This window comes from Taudactylus pleione, unplaced genomic scaffold, assembly GCF_031769625.1.
Source record: "Taudactylus pleione unplaced genomic scaffold, aTauple2 ptg000019l, whole genome shotgun sequence".
NCBI classification, from domain to species: Eukaryota; Metazoa; Chordata; class Amphibia; order Anura; family Myobatrachidae; genus Taudactylus; species Taudactylus pleione.
Genome location: NW_028284421.1, coordinates 10,802,132 through 10,824,997, shown reverse-complemented (window position 1 = coordinate 10,824,997; position 22,866 = coordinate 10,802,132). Strand labels below are relative to the sequence as shown.

The window sequence follows — 22,866 nt, the reverse complement described above, 5'->3', positions numbered from 1 at the left end:
TTCTTGCATGTTAAAAAAATATATATATATATATTTCCAGGACAGATTTTTGAAGCACTTGACTTCAATTATGACAGCTTTCTAAAGAAGCGTACCTTTTATAAGTCCATGTATTTAGGCTGTCATTGTAGATCGGTCAGCCAGCTTGGGATAAATAGTGTTTTATTTATATAGAAGGGTTTTTATTTTCTCATTTAAAATAATACCTATTTGCTATGCTAGTATGCAGGTCCAACATGCATGATCTTAACAGTTCTCTCCTTTAATGAGAAGGGGAGATAGTAATACCCACATATCAGCATAATATTGGGTGGTTCAGCACATCCCCTCAGCTTGGGGTGAAAAGAGGGGTCTGGGAAGGATAATTAAAAGTTAGTAAGATTTTCAAAAAAGCGTATGTCACCCCTCTCCCTCATGACAGGCCCACTTTAAGGACAACTATGCCTGAACACAAGAATATTCTATGTAAAATGGCATCAGGTAACATTTAGAATGGTCCTTATTAAAACTAATTTCAAATGTTGCTATCGGTAGGTTATTTAAGGCTGCAACAGGCTTCAAACACACGGATTTGCATATAAATAAATAGCTTACCACCATAGGCCACGGCATCTCTTTACTTTTGACAATAAAACATTTACAACCAATATTACGGTCTGTGTCCTATAAAGCAACTTTCATTTCAGACTTAGTGATTGGTGTAGAGTTAAGTTCCCCAACCTCACCCCATTAAACTTCCAGATCTTCAACACATTGCAAAGGTTAATCGTCTTGTAACAAAAGTCTGAGGCCTGGTAACTTATGAATGCTTATGGAAGTTAATTTTAATTCACAGCACGGAAAAGATACATTCTTTATACACGTCTTTGGAAGTGTTAGATGAGCATTGCAGAAGGTTTCACAACATCCTATTGGATAAATTAGTACAAGCTGCCAATAGGCTTTGGAAAGTAAGCAAACCTTTTCAGTCTCCGGCTTAAGATTTAGGTAATTGTCCAAAGAACAGCGATTGCTTCAGATACCCAGTAAGATGAAAATACAAATTAAAAGTTTAACAAAAACTAAAAAAAGGAAATAAAAATATAATACAGCGCAAGTGCTGCCAATGTACAAAGTAAATTTACAAATGAAAATTAGATAAAAAAATAAATACAGACTTAATTTCAGTCTCTCTGTAAATCCCTTTCTTTCCAGGTAGTAGTAGCGCTTCCAGTCTTAGAGTACTGGAACTTCATATGCACTGCCTTGCACATCAGTAATACAGAGGCTGGTGTTGGCTGGTACAACTGCCAGTCCCACAAGGTTGCATGGCATTCACAAATTCTGCACAAGCTTATTCCGTTCAGTTCCGTTGTGGAATCCCTTTGTACCATCTGGGCCTCGTGGAAGTCTCAGGACACCAGGGGGAAGTCCATCTGCATTCTGTATTTTCCTTCCCAGCATTGGACTACATGCTGGGCTTTTTTCTTGTGTGACCGTTTGAGCTTGTCTTCTCCGCTGGACCCAAGGACTGCTAGATGGCGTGATACTGCTGTCTGAAGAATACTCTGTAGACCTCAGAGAACTTTCTGGGCTCATGCTGTCAGCAAGTGGAGAATGCTTAACCCCTTTACGTTGCCCACAAGGGCTACTCCAGGGGCTATTTCTGGGTGAAGCATTTGGACTCAAGTGATTATTTGGGTAAGCAGAGGGGCTCAGCTTATTGGTAGACTGAACCTTTCGGCCTATCATGGGGGAGTTTGGATTACTATCAGGCTCAGATGTGCTGTAACCTGTGGACTCATCCCCAATATACTGAAGCTCCTCAACCCTTTTATTAAGAGACTTATTTTTACGAAGATTCTTTGAGTCTTCTTCTTTGCTTCTGTCTTTCTGAATTTTTTTCTTTGGTGGCTTCATACCTATTAGAACCACCTTTATCCCATCATCCGTGTCATTTTCAACATTTAAGGTTTCATGCGCTTTAATTGCGGCCTCCACCTCTTCAAATTCTACAATCGCGCAATCCTTGGTTCCAACCTGAGTGTACCGACTGCTAAATCTTTTAACATCTGATGGTAGATCTCTACCAGGTTTCAGGATACGTATAGAGGAGATGCTGCCAAAAGTGCCAAAGCTCTTGAGAAGTTGCTCCATTATCTTTTCTTGCATTCCACCATTCTCCTGCTCCTTATTTAAACCGTGCAGTTCTGGGATGAAGTGGAGGTCATAAACCAGCAGCATCTTGCTGGGAAGATTCTCGCTAGGAAACACAGGGACTGGAGTTTTTCGCCTTACTTTCCTGTTATCTTCATTAAGTTCAAGTATATCGGAATATTTCAAAGCATATGCAGTTGTCCTCCAGTCACGAGTGAGATGTTTTACCTGGAAGGAACAGAAGAAAGTTTCTTTTTATTGTAAGTAGCCCATCAATATGAATGCTTAATAAGGATCCCCCACGTTTGGAACAATATAAGCAGAACCTCTGAATAGGCCAACCATTTTCCGTCAAGTGCAGTATGGACAGTATAACTTAGCAGTAAGAAGGAAGATTCTACTTTCCTCTTCTAACCTCCACTTTCTTCTCTCCTTTAGGCATACACATGTATAAGTATAGGTATAAATAATGCTACCACATTTGTATGTATGAAATCATACAATGTCTTGCCATTTTTGTGAATAAGATTGTGATATTAGGTTTGTTTTGAATAAAAAAAAAAAAAAAAGGAAAATAAAATTATATTAGTAGAACACATGCTACATATTTGATCAAGTCTCAGTTTGGAGCAAAAAGTAGACCATATTACACCCAAATTACTGCCTTAACACAACAAATCCTATGCCACATACTTTACAATATTTCTACAGTGATGTTACATTTTGTACGCGATTGGTCTCAAATATTTAGATCACAGATTCTCAAACTCGGTCCTCAGGACCCCAAACAGTGCATGTTTTCCAGGTCTCCTCACAGAATTGCAAGTGAAATAATTAGCTCCACCTGTAGATTTTTTTAAAAATGTGTCAGTGAGTAATGAATACATCTGTGCACCTGCTAGGTGACCTGCAAAATTTGAACTGTGTGGGATCCTGAGGACTGAGTTTGAGAACCACTGCACTTCTAATCCTTGTATAAGATAAAAAGGAAGCTCATAGACTAGAAAATGTACAATGTGTGAATGATGGATGACGATAGATGTCTGTAGACTGTCCTCGCTGCTATAGCTATGGTTTAGTAGTTGCAACCTCACAGTGAAGGTGCCATTTTAGACTATAAAACAGGTTCTCAAACTCGGTCCTCAGGACCCCAAACATTGCATGTTTTCCAGATCTCTTAACAGAATCGCAAGTGAAATAATTAGCTCCACCTGTTAATCTTTTAAAATGTGTCAGTGAGTAATGAACTCACCTGTGCACCTGCTGGGTTACCTGGAAAACGTGACCTGTGTGGGGTCCCGAGGACAAAGTTTGAGAACCACTGGTATAAAACATGCATCATGAACTACCAATGAAAGCGCTGAGGCAGTTCATTAAGCTGCAACCTCATGTATAGTGGATTAGCCCAAGTGTGTCTAAGGTAATGCTTGTAAGTAAAATTCCAGAAAATAACAAACACAAATGTAACTAACTAAACAATGAATCACTAGTCTCTTGGTTATCCCCTTAGTTTTACTAGAAGATCATTGATGATCAAGTGATTTCTGCAAGTCCACATGCTTACCATAAATCTACAGGCCCAGCTTTAAACCTTATGCTGCCCATCCACTAGGCGATTAAACGATAACGTCGTTATCATTCAATCGTTCATTAATAGTTTGAAAATTCACTAAAATGTCTAAAAACAACCAGCGATGCGCGCTCCCGCTAGTCGGTAAAAGACATCTATCATCGTGCAAACAAGCTGGTCAACCTGACAACGTCAGGTTTAGCATGTTTGCAGATGATTGATTAGCCTGCACTGAACGACTGCTCGTTCAGTGCAGGCTCATCGCAGACTGACAAACGACTGCACGATTACAAAGTCGTAATCGTGCAGTCTTTCAGCTCTAGTGGATGTGCACCTTTACACCAATTTCCCCGATGGGCATTTAGTATAGGCTGTGGACACTGCACACGAACCCCCAGCACCAAAATATTTACCATTTAGAGACAAATGTTATCGAGGAAGGCTGAATGTTATATCAATTGACTATCTTTGTTGCATGCGGTTCCATTACAGGTATTCCCTGATTTTAGGCAGATGCATGGCTACTTTATAGGTGTAACTGAAAGTGACTGAAGTGTTTCAATAACCTAAACATTTCTTGTGCATTTTATTTTCAACTTTCCACCTGTAAATATACAAACCACAGTTGAATCTTTTTAGACAGATGAACGGAGGAGAGATGGATTTTCAGGTCATTGATCTCCAAGGGGACACATCAGTGCCAGGCACACAGCCATCTTAAATGGTGTTTTATCCCACATCTCTGCTCCATCATCCATCTTGTGCGCTCCCACAGCTATGTCTCCATAGAGATCAATCATTTCTGTGAGGTTCCTCTAGGTTTATAATATAAGAAAAGGGGACGAGCGCTTACTTAAAAACTAAATTGGTTATATGAAAAAAAGAAAGGAAAGGATAAAAATAAATAAGAAAAAAAATTAAATATAAAAGACAAACAAACATGAAACACTGGAACCATATGTTTGAACTCTTTTTTTTTTAAATTTGAGGTAGGTCCAAACAGGAGTGCAGCAATATTAGGTGACCTATCTGTCCCTACCTTAGTCTTCAGCTTCCGATGCTGGCAGCGTGTTATCTTGCCTGCGCTGCAAGGGAGCCCCACGATGTGTTGGTGGAATAGCGGCAGCTAGGGTTGGCATCACAGGATGAAGTCAGCAGGTTGGGAAGATCGCCTGCACTGCACAAGAGGACACACTATCTTGGTAGGATAGCGGCTGCTGTGAGCGGCGGCACAAGGTGATGTTACTGGGTCCGGGAGATCGTCAAGGTGTAATCCGTTACTGCTCTCCTGTTCTTCCTCCACTCTTTCATTCAGGTTCAACACGTTTCGTACCTGCCTAGGTACTTTATCAAGGATGATTTCCTGTTTCTTGGGATACTTCTATAAAGAAGTAAAACTTTTTTCATCCTGTGACGCCGACCCTAGCTGCAGCTATTCCACCAACACATCGTGGAGCTTCCCTTGCAGCGCAGGCAAGGCAACACGCTGCCAGCATTGGAAGCTGAAGACTAAGGTAGGGACAAGTTAGGTCACCTAATATTGCTGCACTCCTGTTTGGACCTACCTCAAATTTTTTTTAAAAAAAGTTTAAACATGGTTTCAGTGTTTCATGTTTGTTTGTCTTTTATATTTATTTATTTTTCTTATTTATTTCTTTTTATCCTTTTCCTTTCTTTTTTTCATATAACCAATTTAGTTTTTAAGTAAGCGCTCGTCCCCTTTTCTTATATTATATGTCTATTTATAATTGAGCAGCTATATAGGTACACACATCAAGCGCAGTTCATTCACCTATATATAGTTCCTCTAGGTTTATCTGTCAAACAGTACAGTGTGTGCAGTCTAGCTAAAATAGGGGAACCATGGGGGAGATGCACCTAGCCTTGGAGATGAAGTGGAGACGTTGCTCATAGCAACCAATCAGCTTCTGTCATTTTTCTAGCCAGTAAAACAACAGTTTATAGCCGATTGCTATAGGCAACTTCCCCACTTTATTTCTCAACAAGTTTTGATAACTCTCCCAATATTATGTAAATTCAGCAATAAGTATAATACAAAAGAAAAAAAAAAATGAGAACCTTACTATTACAGACCTTTTTGAATGAGGTAAGTAGTTTAACACTGACAAATCCCATTTTGTTTCTTCTCACGTGTTTCAAGAGAAAGGCGTCTTTCTCCAGGTTCTCGTCAGAGAGGTAGTACTCAATCTGTACAACAAGTTTCTGGATAAGTTCTGGGTCCGGGGGCTTCCAGTTCTGGTCAAGCTCGTCCCCATCATTCTCTCCCCCGCTTGTGGCTGCTCCACTGAAAGAACATGGTATAAAGTATTAGATATTCTGCCAGCGTTTCAATAAATAGAGCAGCTCTAGAAGGTTAAATGCATCTTATCTGGAAATACACATTTCTAGAAATATAATCATTAGACACTTTAAAGATAATGTGATCTATGGAAGAAAGCAGAACTGCACTAATATAAAGCCACACTTAGTGAAATAAATCAGTAAGAATTTTCCCTATGTTTAACATGTCCGTGTTCTGTCTTTCTTCCATATTCTGCCTTTTTGGGTTGTCAGACTGTAAAAACCCTGTGCCCTTTTATACAAGTCTGTAAATCCATAGTGCCTATACTGTATATACGGGAGTCAATGTGATAAGTCAATGATCCTCTATATTAACTTCGGCGTACAGGGACATCTGTGGCATTTCTCTTGTATATGTAATGCAATATTATCCATTACCTGACGGAAACAAATTTTAATCTGCAGAAATCTGAACCCTACTGCAACAGTGGTTAATATACACCAGGCCAGTAAATTTCAATACAGAAAACAATAGCATTTGCCAGTATGAGCACTAATGAGGGTCTTTCCTCCCCCCGTCACTCTTCAGAAGCTGCACTTCCATCAGTCACGTTTCTGAAACACCATCGAGCACAATCATTGTAAATATAGTATAAAATAATCAACCATAAATGTCTATAGGCCCAACACAGAAATAAAAAAGTGGACACATTAGAAGCCTTTGGGACATGCTAGACTGGCACACCAAAGATCAGATGCGGTGGCACAGATAGCAAGCATCATTATAGGATTCACTAGCATATGTAATGTTACTATTAAGAAAGATCTTTGCACGGTCATTTCCCAACAGTACAAGTACAAAACACACCAAGGAAAGTGGATTATGTTACACATGTTTATACCTTACCAGATAGTTTCCCAGTTTCAGAATTGAGTTTCAACAGTGATAACTTGCATTTTAACAAAAGGAATTTGTATGTGACAGCAGAAACTATGGAAGAATGTCAAAGTGTGTGTTTAAAGTCCATTTTAGCAGGTAGTTCAGTATATGAAGAAACATACTGTACCTTTCATATCAAATATTCACACCTGACTAATATGGACAGGTTACAAGTGCCATGTAATGTACGGTATATTTAACACTATAGAGTGGAATAGATGTACTAAATCCTACATCATGCAGTATATGATATTATAGATAACCCTTAATGTACGGTATATCTTCATAGACAACTTCAGAAATATTTAGTATATGAATATGCATTTACAGAGCAGTGTGGTATCTTGTAACAGCTGTACTAGAGTATTAGACATTTAATGTGTCTGCACTAAATAATATATCAATATGTAATTGATCAGTATTTGAACAGACTTTCCTACGTTTTTTTTTTTTTTTTACAGAAAAAAGATGTACATAAAATACTTTATACAAATATACATTAAAGTGTGACTAATAACTATGTAATGCACACATTCAGCTCCTAGTGTTTATTATAGTTTCCATTACATGTCTACATACAATAGGGTAATGTTATGATATTTAGGGCAAAACCATACCTAAATGTATATGGGTATTCATGGTTTGTGAAATATCCTCAACCGATTGGTTTATACAGTATGAGTAACCAAAGTAAGTGAAACCAGGGGACATAGAAACAGGTGAAGGCTGCAGTGAGCAGCAGAGGTCGTATTAAATCAAAAAAGCTTTTCCTTTCCCACACCAACGTATATACCTTCATTTTAAAAGTCTGAATTTTGGATTGGGGACTTAAGCTGGGTACACACCAGACGATAAATTGGAAGATTTGTCGTTTTGGGACAAATCGGAACGACAAATCACCCACATCATCCAGTGTGTACACACTATTCGTATCCCCGTGCGTCATTAGTCACATCTTCAGATCTATTACATTATGGAGCACTGTCATTCAGCAAGGATGATGGTATCCAATAGTAAATAAAAATTGTTTAATCAATATACACATAAATTGGTAATATAAAAAATAAATAAATTACACTTTATGAGCCTGCTCAGCTCGACAATTACCAACAAACCCAGAACACGGTAGGACATACTTGAAATCTTATCCACATAAAGTGGTATCTACAAAGATTGTTGCGTCTAATTTTTCATTATATATATATATATATATATATATATATATATACACACATACACACATATATATATACGTTAATTTCCAGCAGCAGAATCTGTACTGATCTAATTATGATTTAGCGGTTCAGGAACAGCAAACCGGGAATGGTCACATGCTTTATATCGCGGACCCACATCTTATTACATTTCTATTTGAGCACCCAGCTGTGTTCCATTAAACAGGATTAACAGTTGGTTCTCAATAAATCACTGCAGTACAATATCTTACCTCATGATTAATCAATCAAACTTGATGTTGCAATTTATACGAACCTAAAATGTGTTACATGTGAACACTGATGGTTACTAATGTGATACTGTGGCAATGAAAGGAGCCCTGTTTTCATGCACTTATCTATGTCCATTCTTTTATTTGTTGTGCAATTTATTCTAATATATATATATATATATATATATATATATATATATATACATACACATATACATACACACACACATTTTTTTTTCATTATTTAATGAAACAATTTTTATTTACTATTGGATGCTATCATTGTTGCGGAGTGACAGTGCTCCATATTGTAGTAGTCTATTGTTTGGTTTAGGAGTGTCAGCTGCTTTTTTGTAGCAGCAGTCCATGAGAGGGATATTTGTGAATTAATAATTTGTTTCATTTATTTTTTATCATCATCTCTGGTATAGCACCTCCTTGTATTTGTATTTACATCTTCAGATCTCCATGCAGTGCAGGCCAATCTGAAGATCTGACGGCCGACACCAATCTAGTGTGTACCCAGCTTTAAACAAAGACAATACTGTAAAACCTGCTACATGTTCAATCCCTATAACAGATGCATAAAATAGTGCCATACTTTCTCAACACTAAACCTGTCCAAGTGTGTTTACATAAGGATCTTCCAAGGAGCCGACAGGAAGATTTCTACACACACTTGCCACCTTTATGCTGCTATTAGATCAGCTCTAACAGACTAGCTAGCATCATACCATGCTAGGTTTCTGGTTTTCTTCCAAGCTCACAGTTCACATACAGCTTACAAGCCGCAGAAATCAATATGCCGTCAGGAAGAGAATGCTTGTACTTGGGGCTGCATGAGAATGGTGGAAGGGGTGTGTGTGGGGGCATGTCGTCTGATGTTACAGGTTATACAAGCACACCCAGAACTGAAAACCTTCAAGACAACACCTTTAAATAAGTAGCCCCCAGGTATTTCTTCAGGTATTTCTTGACCTGTCCATTTATTTAGAACTCCTGAGAAGAACAACAAAGTTCAGACAAATCCCAGATACACTGAACAGTCAGTGACTACTTCGGAGCAGGCAGTATGGGGAGTGGTAGTTGAAGCAGCCTGCACTGGATGGCCTGGTCACTGAAGGCCTGCTGTTCAGTGCTGGGAAGCCTCTGATTCCGTTCTCAGAAATTAGATTGCCACACAGAAATGTAACAAGTCATGCTGTGTGTACCAGTGGATGTCTCCCCAGGGTTTTCCTATTGCAATGCGAGCAACTGGCTGTTATATGATCCTCATTTCTCTCTACAGTGCCCAAGAGTTAAAGCCTGTGTTCAGGTACACAATATAACCTGCATTCATATACCATCAGATTACTCTTTCTTGTGGAAAACAAATGAAGATTTTCCCTCATTGGATTAAAAGTTTTCCCTATGATTTGTAAAAACAAAACAAAAAAAAAACCCCATTTGTGCCAATTTTTTTCCCATGGCTTAGAGTATAATATCTATTATAAATTGAGGTGTGGGGTGTATTTAGTTAAAAAAAAAAAAAAAAAAAAAAAAAAGGTTTATTTAGCAGTCTTGTCTGTTTAATTTACATTTTAGTACTGTTAAGAAAAAGGGTCTTATGGACCCCTTACCATTATAGTGCACCACTGAGGTAGCAACATTGACACTCCTGGGTGTTATCTTATTTATGCAGCACTACAAGGTGCCTCCAGTGAGTGACTGGGATTAAAGGGGTAGCCAACCCTGGTCCTCGACAGCTACCAACAGTGCATGTTTTCAGTGTCTCCTCACAGAATCATCAGTGAAATAATTAACTGCACCTGTGGATCTTTTCAAATGTGTTAGTGAGTAATGAACACACCTGTGCACCAGCTAGGTGGTCTGGAAAACATGTTAGTAGCTCTCGATGACCAAGGTTGGCTACCCCTGGATTAAACAATTCTACATCAATACTTGGGATAACTTAACACTGATGCAAACAAATGCAGTGTGAAGAATAAGGAGAAAGTGAAAGGTGGGGTATAGGGACTCATTATGGCTATTAAATTAAATTAATACATTTGTGAGTGGGGGGGGTAGTAGTAGTAGACTCAGAGAACAAAGTTAGATGGTCCTGTCTAAAGCTGGCCACACACTAGACCAACTTACATCCAGCCAACTAGTTGATTGGTTGGAATGAAAATCTGGTAACGTAAGGGAGTAAATGATGATCAGCATTTTGGGCCTGATTCAGAGCCGCTCGTAAGCGCCGCTCGTTCGTTCCGAGCTATGTTTGCCCAACTCCGCATGCGTACGGATCGTAATACGCATGCGCGAACCAGTCAGTGCGGCCGAAAATCGTTTGTTCGCTAAATAGCGAATGCCTGCTATTTTGAGTGACAGGAGGAGGCGTATGTGGGTGGTAACGGGGAAGGTGCTTGAAAACGGGGAGTGGAGATCCGAACGCAGTCGTGCTTAAAGGTCAAAATGGGCGTTTTAAGGGTGTGCATAATTAATACAGCAGCGTCATTGACCACGTCACTGGGTTATTTTATAGTCAGAACTGCTTGCATGATTGCGGTAGGAAAAACCAACCACAAGAATAGCGATCAGTTCATACGCTGGTCGATGTACTCAATTAATCTAATAAATAGCGGACATGACGTAGGATGCGAGCGGCCAAGGGGCGTAGTTTCCCAAAAAACGACCGCAAGTTTTGTTCGCTCGTTCAGACAGAGGCGTGAACAGACCGCAAAGAGCGAACGGTTCATTTCAATAGCCACCCCTTTTTTCAGAACGAACGACCGCAAATAGCGTCCGGCTCTGAATCAGGCCCTTTGCTCCTAAATGCCAGAAAAAAGATGAAAATGGACGTTCAGACAAGTTTATTAAATGTTTGACTTAAACTATTTGTTCAAACAGTTTTGGTCCATTTTCCAGCGTTTGGGAGCAAATTGCTGATTGTATTCCTTACCAGATTTTCATTCCAACCAATCAACTAGTTGGCTGGTTGGACAGATAATCTTTAGATGTGTGGCCAGCTTAAGTCTAAAACTGGGGACACACTAGACGATGTATCGATATATCGTTCTGACGTGGACCGGAATATATCGTACACAACGCATATAGTGTACATGCGATTAGTTCATTGCATCGTCCCATCTGCTGTGCTGCATGATGGATGTGATGATGCAATGAATGACACGGTACAGTTACATGCAGCATGTAACAATATATCCCGCCATCTTACTCTGGATCATTCAGTGTGGGCAGCGCACGATGTATCCAGGTGCGTATCTATAATGGGTGCAGGGTGCGCGATGCACACGGGTTCCTGGGTCCAGGGGGGCACACACCACACCCTGCACTCAGTCTCATCCCTCACCTTATACTTACCTGTCTGTAGTGCTGCTCTGGGAAAATGGCGGCAGACATTTTCCTCGTTACTTGCGCATGCGCTGTACTGCTAACCCTGCGAAAACGGCGTGGGCACCATTTTCCATGGAGACCCATGCATGCGCAGTAGATTCTGGCACTAAGCCAGAATCTACTGCCAATTGCTGCACCATGGGACCGCCGGAAAGAGGAGGGGGCCCGCACTGAGTCTGCACACGGGCCCCCCTCCTCTCTTAAAACGCCCCCGGATGTATCGTAAGTAACATTGCACCAATGCTGGGTCACACCATCGTATGGTGAGTACCCATCTTAAGGGGGAGGGGTATAACCAGGAGAATGAACAGGGATAGAGCATATTGTTGGTTGATGGTCAAAAGGATCAGTAGAAAACATACAAATCACTACATAAACTCCTGCTGCTTTAGATATTATAACAGTACCATACATTTATATATCATATTGACTGACTAATGGTGGCTACAGTAATGCAATCTATACAAATAGTATAATAATGTAATCTATACAAAGATATTATATCGTTGGTAGTTTACTTGCAGCAAATGAAAGGAAGTGTATGGTATAATTTACATACTGACATGTACACGCCATGTAAAGACTTGTCTGACAGAGAGATTGTGTACTATGCTCTAAGCACACATTTAGCACATTCCTTTCACAAAATATGCTTTAATGCCTTTGAAATGCTTTGAAAATAGTTACAATGTATATGCCTAATGCTTTACCGGATTATCTGCATTCTCTCACACGAACCTGCATAATTGAATAATTATGGGTGCACAGCAACAACCAAAAGATTGGGTTATGATTAGAATTTTTTTTTTTTTTTTCTAATTAGAAAAACCCCATAAAATGCCACACTAACAATTCCTGTGTTTTATACGTTATTTTCGGCCACATTTCATTAACTTTAAAAGCATGAAAGCTGGATTAACCACTTGCCTGGCATAGTGGCATTTTTTGCAACCACACCAGATCTTGTCGCCAACAGTGGGCGGCTGCAGGAAGTGAATCTTCCCGCAGCTGCTGCTCTCAGAGGGACCTTTCCGGTAACATCTGCTTGCCTGCACCCTCCCCCAGTGTCTCTCGTGCTGCCGATCACTGCCAATCGGTCAGCACAACAGGACCCCCCCCCCCCACCCAGCAGAGTAGTGAAAAAGTAAATTACTCTGTCCTCTTCCTCATCAGCTGGAGTTGCTCAGTCGCAGTAAGTGACTGAGCACACTGGTCAGAGCTGGGAGTAGTGTGCAGGCAGGCGTGCAACACGTCATGTCACGTCACCGCGTCTCTAAAGGTCACAGCCCGGTTGCGCCCTAGCCTCCCAGAAAATCCCAGCACTGCCCACGGCAGCAGCACAAGTATAGTCAGCTCTGACTGCACGGCACAGTGGCTGAAAAACGCTGCCCTAGAGTGTATCTGGTGGCTGAAGCCAGGGCCGGATTAAGCCCTCCGGGGCCTGGGGCACTTAAGACAGGGGAGCTCTCCCTCTCGTCAGGACCATCCCCTGATTCTGCCCACTGTGTGCCTCACCCCTGCATCTCCATGAGGCAGCAGCATAGGTCTTACCGGCACTCCTGCAGCAAGGGAGGAGGGGGGGGGGGGGGGGACACAGTACAGGGACCAATTCTGCACGTCTCCATCCTCCAATGCCAGCAGCAGCATGGTAACTGCTGCTGGGGTGGAGGCTGGAGACAAAAAGAAACGTCCCCAAACAGCAGCAGGACAGGTAACAAAAATCTTTGGGCCAAGTACACTGTTTCTTGGGGCCCCCCCATCCCTCCCCGCTAGGCCAGTCTGTATGAGTCAATTCTTACCTATATGGTGGTTTGCTCTGCAATGTGGAACCTTTGAAGAATCTGATGCTCCCTGACCAGACGATAGCTTCAATCTGTATTCACTCTTCATGTAGGTAGTCATATGGTCTGGAAGATGCCTGTTTATGTAGTAATATAACCAATGTCATCATCATACAACAGAGGTTGTATTTTGTTTTTTTTGAGAATTTGTGTCCTAATAAAGATTGTGCCCCAGCCGTTTCCTACTAAGTGAAAAAGTTGTGGAAAATCTCCAGCCCTTTCCCCATTGTCTCTCCAACAGTCTCATCCCGCCACGTATTCCATAACCTCAGTTCCTGTCTTTTCAGCAGCCTCCACTCCCTTCTGTCTCTCCATAGCCCCAGAGACCCCCTTGTGTCTCTCCAAAAGCCTCAGTACCACCCTGCATCGCCATAGCCTCAGCTAGCCCCCTCCCTTTGTCCCTCCATAGTCTCATTGGATAAATGCTGTAGAACTACTCCTTGTTTATGATGTTATTTGACAGTTAATTATGAGTAGTCAGTGATAGGGTAGTGTGGTACAATGAATATGTTGACATCTAGAGAAAGTAATATACAGTAGTCAAAAATTACAGAGCATATAGTGTCAGCCCTCCCCCTGTGTCTCTCTATAGCACTAACAGTCCAGGTTTTAAGGATAGTCATACTTGAGCACAGGTGTCTTAATTAGTACCTCAGTTATTGTGATTATCCATCTGTGCTCAAGAATGGATATAACAAACCTGGACTATTAAGCTGGCCACACATCTAAAGATTATCTGTCCAACCAGCCAACTAGTTGATTGGTTGGAATGAAAATCTGGTAATGTATGAAAGCAAATGACAATCAGCAATTTGCTCCCAAACGCCGGAAAATGGACAAAAACGGTTTGAACAAATTGTTTGGATCAAACATTTAGCAAACTTGTCTGACGACCATTTTCATCTGTTTTCTGGCATTTAGGAGCAAATTGCTGATCATTAGTTACTCCCATACGTTACCAGATTTTCATTCAAACCAATCAACTAGTTGGCTGGTTGGACAGATAATCTTTAGATGTGTGGCCAGCTTTAGTGTGCCTTGTGTACAGAGGTTGGGAAACACTGCTCTATAGTGTCAGCCCTTCCCCCGTGTCTCTATAGTGCTAGCTCACCCCATTTCTCACCATAGTGTCAGCCCTCCCCCATGTGTCTCTATAGTGTCCGCAAACCCTGATAGTCTCCAAAGTCTCAGCCTCCCCCGTGTTTCTATAGCAAGGGTGGACAATAAGCGGCCCTCCAGTTGTTGCACTACAAATCCCAGCATGCCTTGCAACAGTTTTAGCATGGCCAAATAGCAAAACTGTGGCAGGGCATGTAGGGATGTGTAGTTCTGCAACATCTGGGGGGCCACCTATTGCCCACCCCTACTCTAGTGTCAGCCCTCCCACTCAGTGTGCCTCAATAGTGTCAACCCTCCCCATGTACCTCTATAGTGTTAGCCCTCCCCCTCTGTGTGCCTCTATAGTGTCAGCCCTCCCCCTCTGTGTGCCTCTATAGTGTTAGCCCTCTCAGTGTGCCTCTATAGGGTCAACCCTCCCCTTCTGTGTGCCTCTATAGGGTCAACCCTCCCCTATGTGTGTCTCTATAGTGTCAACCCTCTCCCTCTGTGTGGCTCTATAGGGTCAACCCTCCCCTTCTGTGTGCCTCTATAGTGTCCACCCTCTCCCTCTGTGTGGCTCTATAGGGTCAACCCTCCCCTTCTGTGTGCCTCTATAGGGTCAGCCCTCCCCTATGTGTCTCTCTATAGGGTCAACCCTCCCCTATGTGTGTGTCTATAGTGTCCACCCTCTCCCTGTGTGGCTCTATAGTGTCAGCCCTCGCCCTCTGTGTGCCTCTATAGTGTCAGCCCTCTCCCTGTGTGCCTCTATAGTGTCAGCCCTCTCCCTATGTGCCTCTATAGTGTCAGCCCTCTCCCTGTGTGCCTCTATAGTGTCAGCCCTCCCCTTCTGTATGTCTCTATAGTGTCAACCCTACCCTGTGTGCCTCTATAGTGTCAGCCCTCCCCCTCTGTGCCTCTATAGTGCCAGCCCTCCCCCTCTGTGCCTCTATAGTGTCAGCCCTCCCCCTCTGTGCCTCTATAGTGTCAGCCCTCCCCCTCTGTGCCTCTATAGTGTCAGCCCTCCCCCTCTGTGCCTCTATAGTGTCAGCCCTCCCCCTCTGTGCCTCTATAGTGTCAGCCCTCCCCCTCTGTGCCTCTATAGTGTCAGCCCTCCCCCTCTGTGCCTCTATAGTGTCAGCCCTCCCCCTCTGTGCCTCTATAGTGTCAGCCCTCCCCCTCTGTGCCTCTATAGTGTCAGCCCTCCCCCTCTGTGCCTCCATAGTGTCAGCCCTCTCCCTTTGTCTCTCCATAATCTTTGCTTTTCCCTCCGTGTCTTCTCTTCACTTCACTTCACTTACCTGGACCTTCTCTTTATTCCTCCTCATAGCGGCTGCAGGCTCCTCACTGACCGTCTCTTCAGCGCGATCATGACGTCACGCACGCAGTGTATGAAGAAAAAAAAGCTAATTGTGCCAGGTCCCATGATCCCGGCCCTCCATGCCTCACTACTGCAACAGCGGCGCAGGCACTGTCATGGGAGGAGGGGAGGGAGAGGTCAGAGCAGCTCCAGCCGGGAGGCCCCCATTGGTGGGGGGGCCCCGTGGTACTAGCCCCCTGTGCAAAGAAAAGTTGTGATGGTCCCAACGGTGATGATCTGATGTTTGGGAAAACGATTTTTTTTACAAATGTTACAAAAAAAAAATAGGTTTTTTTAAATGAAATTATTTTGGATAAGATGAAATACATATTCTTCACCTAATTCACTCAAAGACAATTTCTTTTCACAGTGACACCTTCCCATTTTCCTCAGACACACTGGCTCATTCACTATGATGTAAGTATCCTAATGGCAATCTGCGGCTACATTTCTTCAGTTCACACATGGGGATTTTAACTAAGGGTGCTTAACACGTTGGTATGCAGGGCCGCCATCCAGGAGGGGAGGGGCTGCCGGGTCTGGAGTCCCGGGCAGGGAGGGGGCCCGTCCGCTCAGGGACGGGCATACCAGAATATAGCAGGTGCCCCTTGAGAATGATGGGCCAGTCGGTATCTAGCGCATAGGGGATTAATATCACTGCGGAATCGATCCGCACTGCATCGCTGGGCACCCGTCACACTGACAGTGACTGTGTACTAGCTGCCTTGCTTCCTGTTGACTGGCAGCTGGCCCCTCCCCCGGACCAGCCACCTGACAAATAAGAGCACAGAGCAGCCGGCCGGGTCAGCCCACACATGCTAAGCAGCTGCAGCACACTCCTGTCTCCAGCAGCGCCGGCTCCTCCCCAGGCGGCAACAGGCAGCAGTGAGGGCCCCAAAGTAGCGCACTTTTACAGAGGTAAATGGGGAGGGAGGGCACCACTGACAGACAGAAGGGGTATGTTACCAACATGTGTGAGTGTGGGGTTGGCACTGACAGACAGAAGGGGGGAGGTTACTGACATGCGAGTCTGGAGGGTGGCACTGACAGACAGAAGGAAATGTGGGAGGATTGCTAAGAAAGAGGGAGGAATATATGGGGGTGTCACTGAGGGAGGAATGTGAGAGGATTGCTGAGAGAGGGGTAAATGGGGGGAGCACCGAGGGATGATTACGTCTGCCTGGTACAACAAAGTTTTTTTTTTATTGAGGCAAAGCACCAGTGACGTCATTACATCATGTGCACCGCTCCACTGACAGAGAAACCAGCCACAGCATGAAGAGGAGCAGCCAGAAGACACAGGAGAAGGTAAATGTCTGTAGGGGACAGAAAAGGGTGCTGGCGAGGGAGACACTGCAGGGCCAGAGTTACTATTTTGGTGGCAGCCCTGTTGGTATGCACTGGTGTAAAAGTTGTATTGCTTTTCTAATGATAAAGCACAGGTGGCACAGGATAGTGTATAATTGCATAAGATGTTTGATAGCAACACGTTATGACAGATATGATCCATGTTTAGCTCATGTGCAGCTTATGTTTGTAATTGTGGTACCCATGCAAATCTGGTTAGCGTTACTGCCTCACAGCACTGAGGTCATTGGTTCAATTTCCACGATGGCACTAACTGTGCAGTGTTTGTACATTCTCCCTGTGCTGGCGTGGGTTTCCTCCGGGTGCTCCGGTTTTCTACCACACTCCAAAAATATACAGGTAGGTTAATTGGCTCCCAACAAAATTGACCATAGTGTGTATGTGTGTGAGCATGTGGTAGGGAATATAGATTGTAAGCTCAACTGGGGCAGGGACTGATGTGAATGGCCAAATATTCTCTGTAAAGCGCTGCGGAATGTGTGCGCTATATAAATAACTGGTAATAAATAAATGTGATACTTACAATGGTACTGGTACTACCCAGTGAATAACTAATATTTACAGTTACACAAGCATGTTAAAAAGAAATACAAATACTATAAATATTAAAATGTTCTTCATCACCATGAACACTGTTCTGTGTTAAATTTTTACAGCATATTGCATCATTCTATACTTGTAATACAATAGGGAAAGGGAAGATATGGAGAGTCGTCAGCACTGTAGGCCAATTACATACACATTTTATCCATTGCATATGGTATTCCATCTGTTCGCATACCCTTATAATTAGAAACCTATATAGTAGGGCTGCTCCCTAGGAGTAATTGATTGTATAAACAAAACAGAGCAGAACAGAATGTTTTGTTTAAACATTCTATACTTGCAATTAGATACTATTCCAATCTCTGAAAGAAAACTAGCCCATACAGTATATGCACAGTAAACCTCCACCCCCATAGAGAAATGCAGAATATACAAATTCACTGGAAAAAAAATACACATTATACTTAATAGATGTGTTCAAACCTGCTGTATTTACTTATGCCTAAACTACACCTCCTAAAATGTCAGTACCTGCAATAACATCCTGGGAGTTGTAGTTCAGCTATTAAAGAGCCTCAGAATGTACTTTTTTCCTCATTAAGTGCAAGGCTTCTTGATTTAGATAAAATTGATTTTGCATTTCCTGACTGCACATAACACCTGGATACAAGGTATTAGGTACACATCTGTTAAATACACAACTATCTGTTGGAAGGACAAACTATCAAGCTGCTGGATTCCCAGGTAGGCTAATTAGTCATTAGAGACATTTCAATCTCTAACATTTAACTTAGCACTGAGTGCCAGGAAATATTGCAGTAAACACTCTAAAGCCTTGTACAGACCTTACAGCCCCCACCCTCCTTCATCTCTCAATGTTTCCATGTGTATAAAGGAAGATTTGAACTGGATCCTGAATCACAAACTAAACATGCTGTTATAGGGCAAAGCTTCTGGCCTTTACAAAGTAACATGATTAACATGATAAATTGGAGTACAGATACTTACCACACTGATTTACATGCATAACTGCAGAAATAAGGTAGAACATAAAAACAAAATGCAAGAGATTAGGAGTGAGTTTATAGTACCTGGCCTTATCAAGCCTGCTGTAGTCATCATCACTGCAGCTTCCTCCTTCCATTACATTCTCATGATCACCAGCACATATAATTATCTGTCCTAAATGATTTCCAATACCATAGCACTCAATTCCCGGGAAGGTTGCAAAGCCTAAATCAACCTCAAGCGGACTTCCAGCTTGTCTCACAGGTTCTATATTGGGCCATCCCACAGACACAGACACCATTTCATCACCAGGTTCTAATGGCAGCCACATATCTGCTTCAATAGGCCTACTCAAATTCATAGAAGATGCCATTGAATCTTCCAGATAACCAAAGAGACTGTCCAGTGTCTCATCAGTCTGGCATTCACCCACTGCCAACGAGGCAGGTTCAACAACTGTTAACAAGTCTTCCTCAAAGGCTTGTTCAATATCTGAATACGCCTCAGATTCTAACAGGATGTCAGGACTGAACTCAAACCCAGTGGGATTACACATTCCCAAAAAAAAGCTGTCTGGTTCTTGCCCTTCGAGTGAAGCCTCCAAACCACTATCAAAATACACATTTTGTTTTAGTTTAGGAGGAGTCTCCAGTTCCTTTGTGCTTTCTGAAAACTCAACTGTGGAGTCCAATGTTGTAGAGAGGCCAAAACCCATTTCAGCAGTAATACAATCAGTAACCAAACTCTCTGTATCTGGCTGCTTCATATCATCCATTTGGTCAAAGGGCTTTGGGAATCCTAAGCTTCTCAATAAGATCTGCAGCAAAGATAAAGAACAAAAATGCCAGTCCATAGATTGCCAGACTGCCCAGAACCGAGTGCTAAATCCCCAGGAAACAGACACTGGCCCAACCTGAGGCTTAGGACCATCAAGAGGTCCACCTGCAACTTGATCTACATTAGGACCATCAAGAGGTCCACCTGCAACTTGATCTACCTGCGCAGCACAATATAGAGATACCTTTTTCTTTCCACACAAACACCTAAAACACTTTCCTTCACTGCTTTTCCCAGGCCATAACAGCTCTTGAATAGGGAAAGGCAAAAGTATTAAGAAGAAGCGGATAAATGCATTAATTAACTGCTGCATCTTCATTTAGGCCCTATGTCCTCTACTCCACACTGACCACAGTCAAAGTCTGATCAAGCAAATGGGCTCTGCCCCTCTTCACTCTCTGCTTTATATAACTTAAGCTGTTTAACCCCTTCCCACAGGGTTTATTCCATTTCATGTCTCTAAGCAAGTGAGAGGTACTGATTAATCCCAGGTGTATAGGGATCAGCACACTTGTACTGCTCCGTGCCTTGTTAGTGAGTTGGAGATAGGATGGCTGCATATTGCACAGATTCTGATTATGTAATAATGGTCTGTTCCCTGTGTAAGAAAGGTAAATGGTCTCAATTATTTAATGTCCTCTAAATATATGTTTTTGAGTTCTGCATCTTGCCTTGCATTGACATTTTAAGCACTGGCTATACTGCATGTGTAGTTAAGAATGCAGGACAACAACCTTATAACAGCATCGAGAGTGTGCTAATGTAGTCAGTTACACAATGGGGTTAATTAAAACTAATTGTATAAATTAAAAACAGTGCTTAGAAATAGTAATATTAATTATCTTCTACAATTCCACTTTCAACAGTCCTGGCTCTGTATAAGTGCATGTTTGGTATAGATACTACCAGCGACATTAATAATGTTTACATTCTGTATAAATCTTATATTAGACAGACACTTATGAATAACACTGTGATCGGGTGTAGAATATATCGCCTTGCTGGCATGTCCTGTCTTTTCCAAGAAACAGTCCAAGTGTAACATACACAAGTAATAAGTAACTTTGTGGTTTGAGGATTTGCTTTTAATAGTGATTTATGTGGAAGGTACAAATCGCACATACTTTGTGTAACACAATGTTACAAGGATAAAGTTTGTGTAATAGCAGCATTTTTGTTGTTTTTAGGTTTTGCAATTTAAAACCAGCTGTGTCCAATATACAACCTGAAGTTGCAGCTCCAACATTAACCATGTGATAAATATCCTGGAGATGCAGAGATCTTGTCATATACTTGGTTGTATCTGATGGTACATACTAACATGCACTCTATGGGCCGTATTCAATTAGGTGCAAAAAGTTGCTTTTGGCAGAAAGCGTTCGCAAGTGTGAACTGTTCGCGCATACGTGCGTATCATGCTATCCAATTGCCAGAGTGTTCGCATGTGCGAAAACTCCATGGGCAGAAAACGCCGAAAAGTTTTCCCCAGCAGGTGATAAAATGTGCAAAATCCATATTTTTGGCTAAAAATGTGGGGACTTGGTTCAGAACCCTTTGGACACCCCCCTAATAGCTATTTATGCAAAAAAAAAAAAATTAAATTCCTTAATTCCCCCTAATAATGACATGTCATTTTTTGGATGAAAATGTAAAAGGTGTTGGAAAATGGGTTTAAAGTACTGGGTCAGGTATTTTGGGGTGCTGTATGGATGGGACAGGTGTTTTTAGGATTGCAGGTGGCTGCAGGTGTATTTAAAAAAAATAAATAAATCTCCAATTTATAGACACAAAAATATACTAGCACCGATTTAATGTACTCCCAGTTTATCTACAGCAATAATTTTTTCCCCAAAAAAATTGCTTTATATCATTTTTACACACTTATGCAAATACAGGTATGCATATAACAGCCATTTTACTCAATTGAAGAACCCAAATACTTTAATTAGGGCTATTAATACACTTCTATATTGATTTCTAGTGTTAGTTAGGCTTTTCATTGTGTACAGGCCAATTTCCCAAAAATGTGCTGTAGTTTTCGCTAGTTTTGCAATACTCAATTATCGCACATATGCGTAGATAGGGCGAAAAGCAGGAATGCGCATTGAGAAAGTGAAAAGATTGCATCACACCTGGCGAATGAGGCGTTTAACTTCGCCATGCGAATGCTTATCGCCAAATGCGACTTTTTGCACCTACTTGAGTACGGCCCCCATAGCTATTATTGTTTGTTTGATACCATACGATGTAACCACCATGTGTACTCTTCCAATCATATAAGTATATTATTTTTATAGCCTCACATAAAGGTTACTTACACCTCTTTTACATCTGAATGCCGGGTTGCATCTGGGATTTTGTTCATGCGCCCATCGCTGGGCGACTCGGCTAAGACCCCTTTCAGACTGGTGGACCGGCCCGGCACTAATGCCGGGTTGATGATGTCACCGCCATCACATGCTGAGCTGGCCCTTGGAGATGACATCATTTCCAAGCGCCAACTCTTCCTATGCTGTTAACGGGAACTGAGTCGCTTCGACCCGGGTTACCCATTCACACTGCAGCGCTAGACGAGTTGAACACATGTTCAACCCTTCTCGTGACGAGGGTTGAAATCCCGGGTCGAGCTCGACCAGGCTTATTTCAACTTGGCCCTTTTTACACTGCACAGTAACCCAGGTTATTGCTTGTAGTGTGAAAGAGGTATTCATTTTCCACTTTGGACACAGGGTGCACTACCGCCGTTACAACACTAGTTTCACTGCAGACATAACACTAATTATGGGGTGTGAACTTTGCCATGTTCTGCTTGCATCTGTATGGGGTGTGAGCCAAAACAACCTAGTTTTCCTCTCCAGATCATCCGCATTTGATTTTTACTACTGAGTCTGTGAAGAGAGTGGGATAGCTGTATTAGGTGAAAGTAATGAGGGAGGTAAAGAAGAGGCGTGAGAGGAATGGAGGGGAGAAGTAGTCAGGTAAAGAAAGACTGGCAAATGAAGGAGGTATGAAAAGAGGGAG

The 22,866-nt window shown here is 42.2% G+C and overlaps 1 protein-coding gene across 1 annotated transcript; it reads right to left on the bottom strand.

The window, feature by feature from the left end:
• Positions 1-795: 795 nt before the first annotated feature.
• Positions 796-20,232, bottom strand: LARP6 (La ribonucleoprotein 6, translational regulator). Its single transcript, XM_088445406.1, has 3 exons — positions 19,092-20,232; positions 5,801-6,011; positions 796-2,364 (listed from the first exon to the last, which is right to left on the bottom strand). The coding sequence occupies exons 1-3, from the start codon at positions 20,162-20,164 to the stop codon at positions 1,315-1,317; spliced, it is 2,334 nt and encodes a 777-aa protein (XP_088301532.1). The 5' UTR covers positions 20,165-20,232; the 3' UTR covers positions 796-1,314.
• Positions 20,233-22,866: the final 2,634 nt, after the last annotated feature.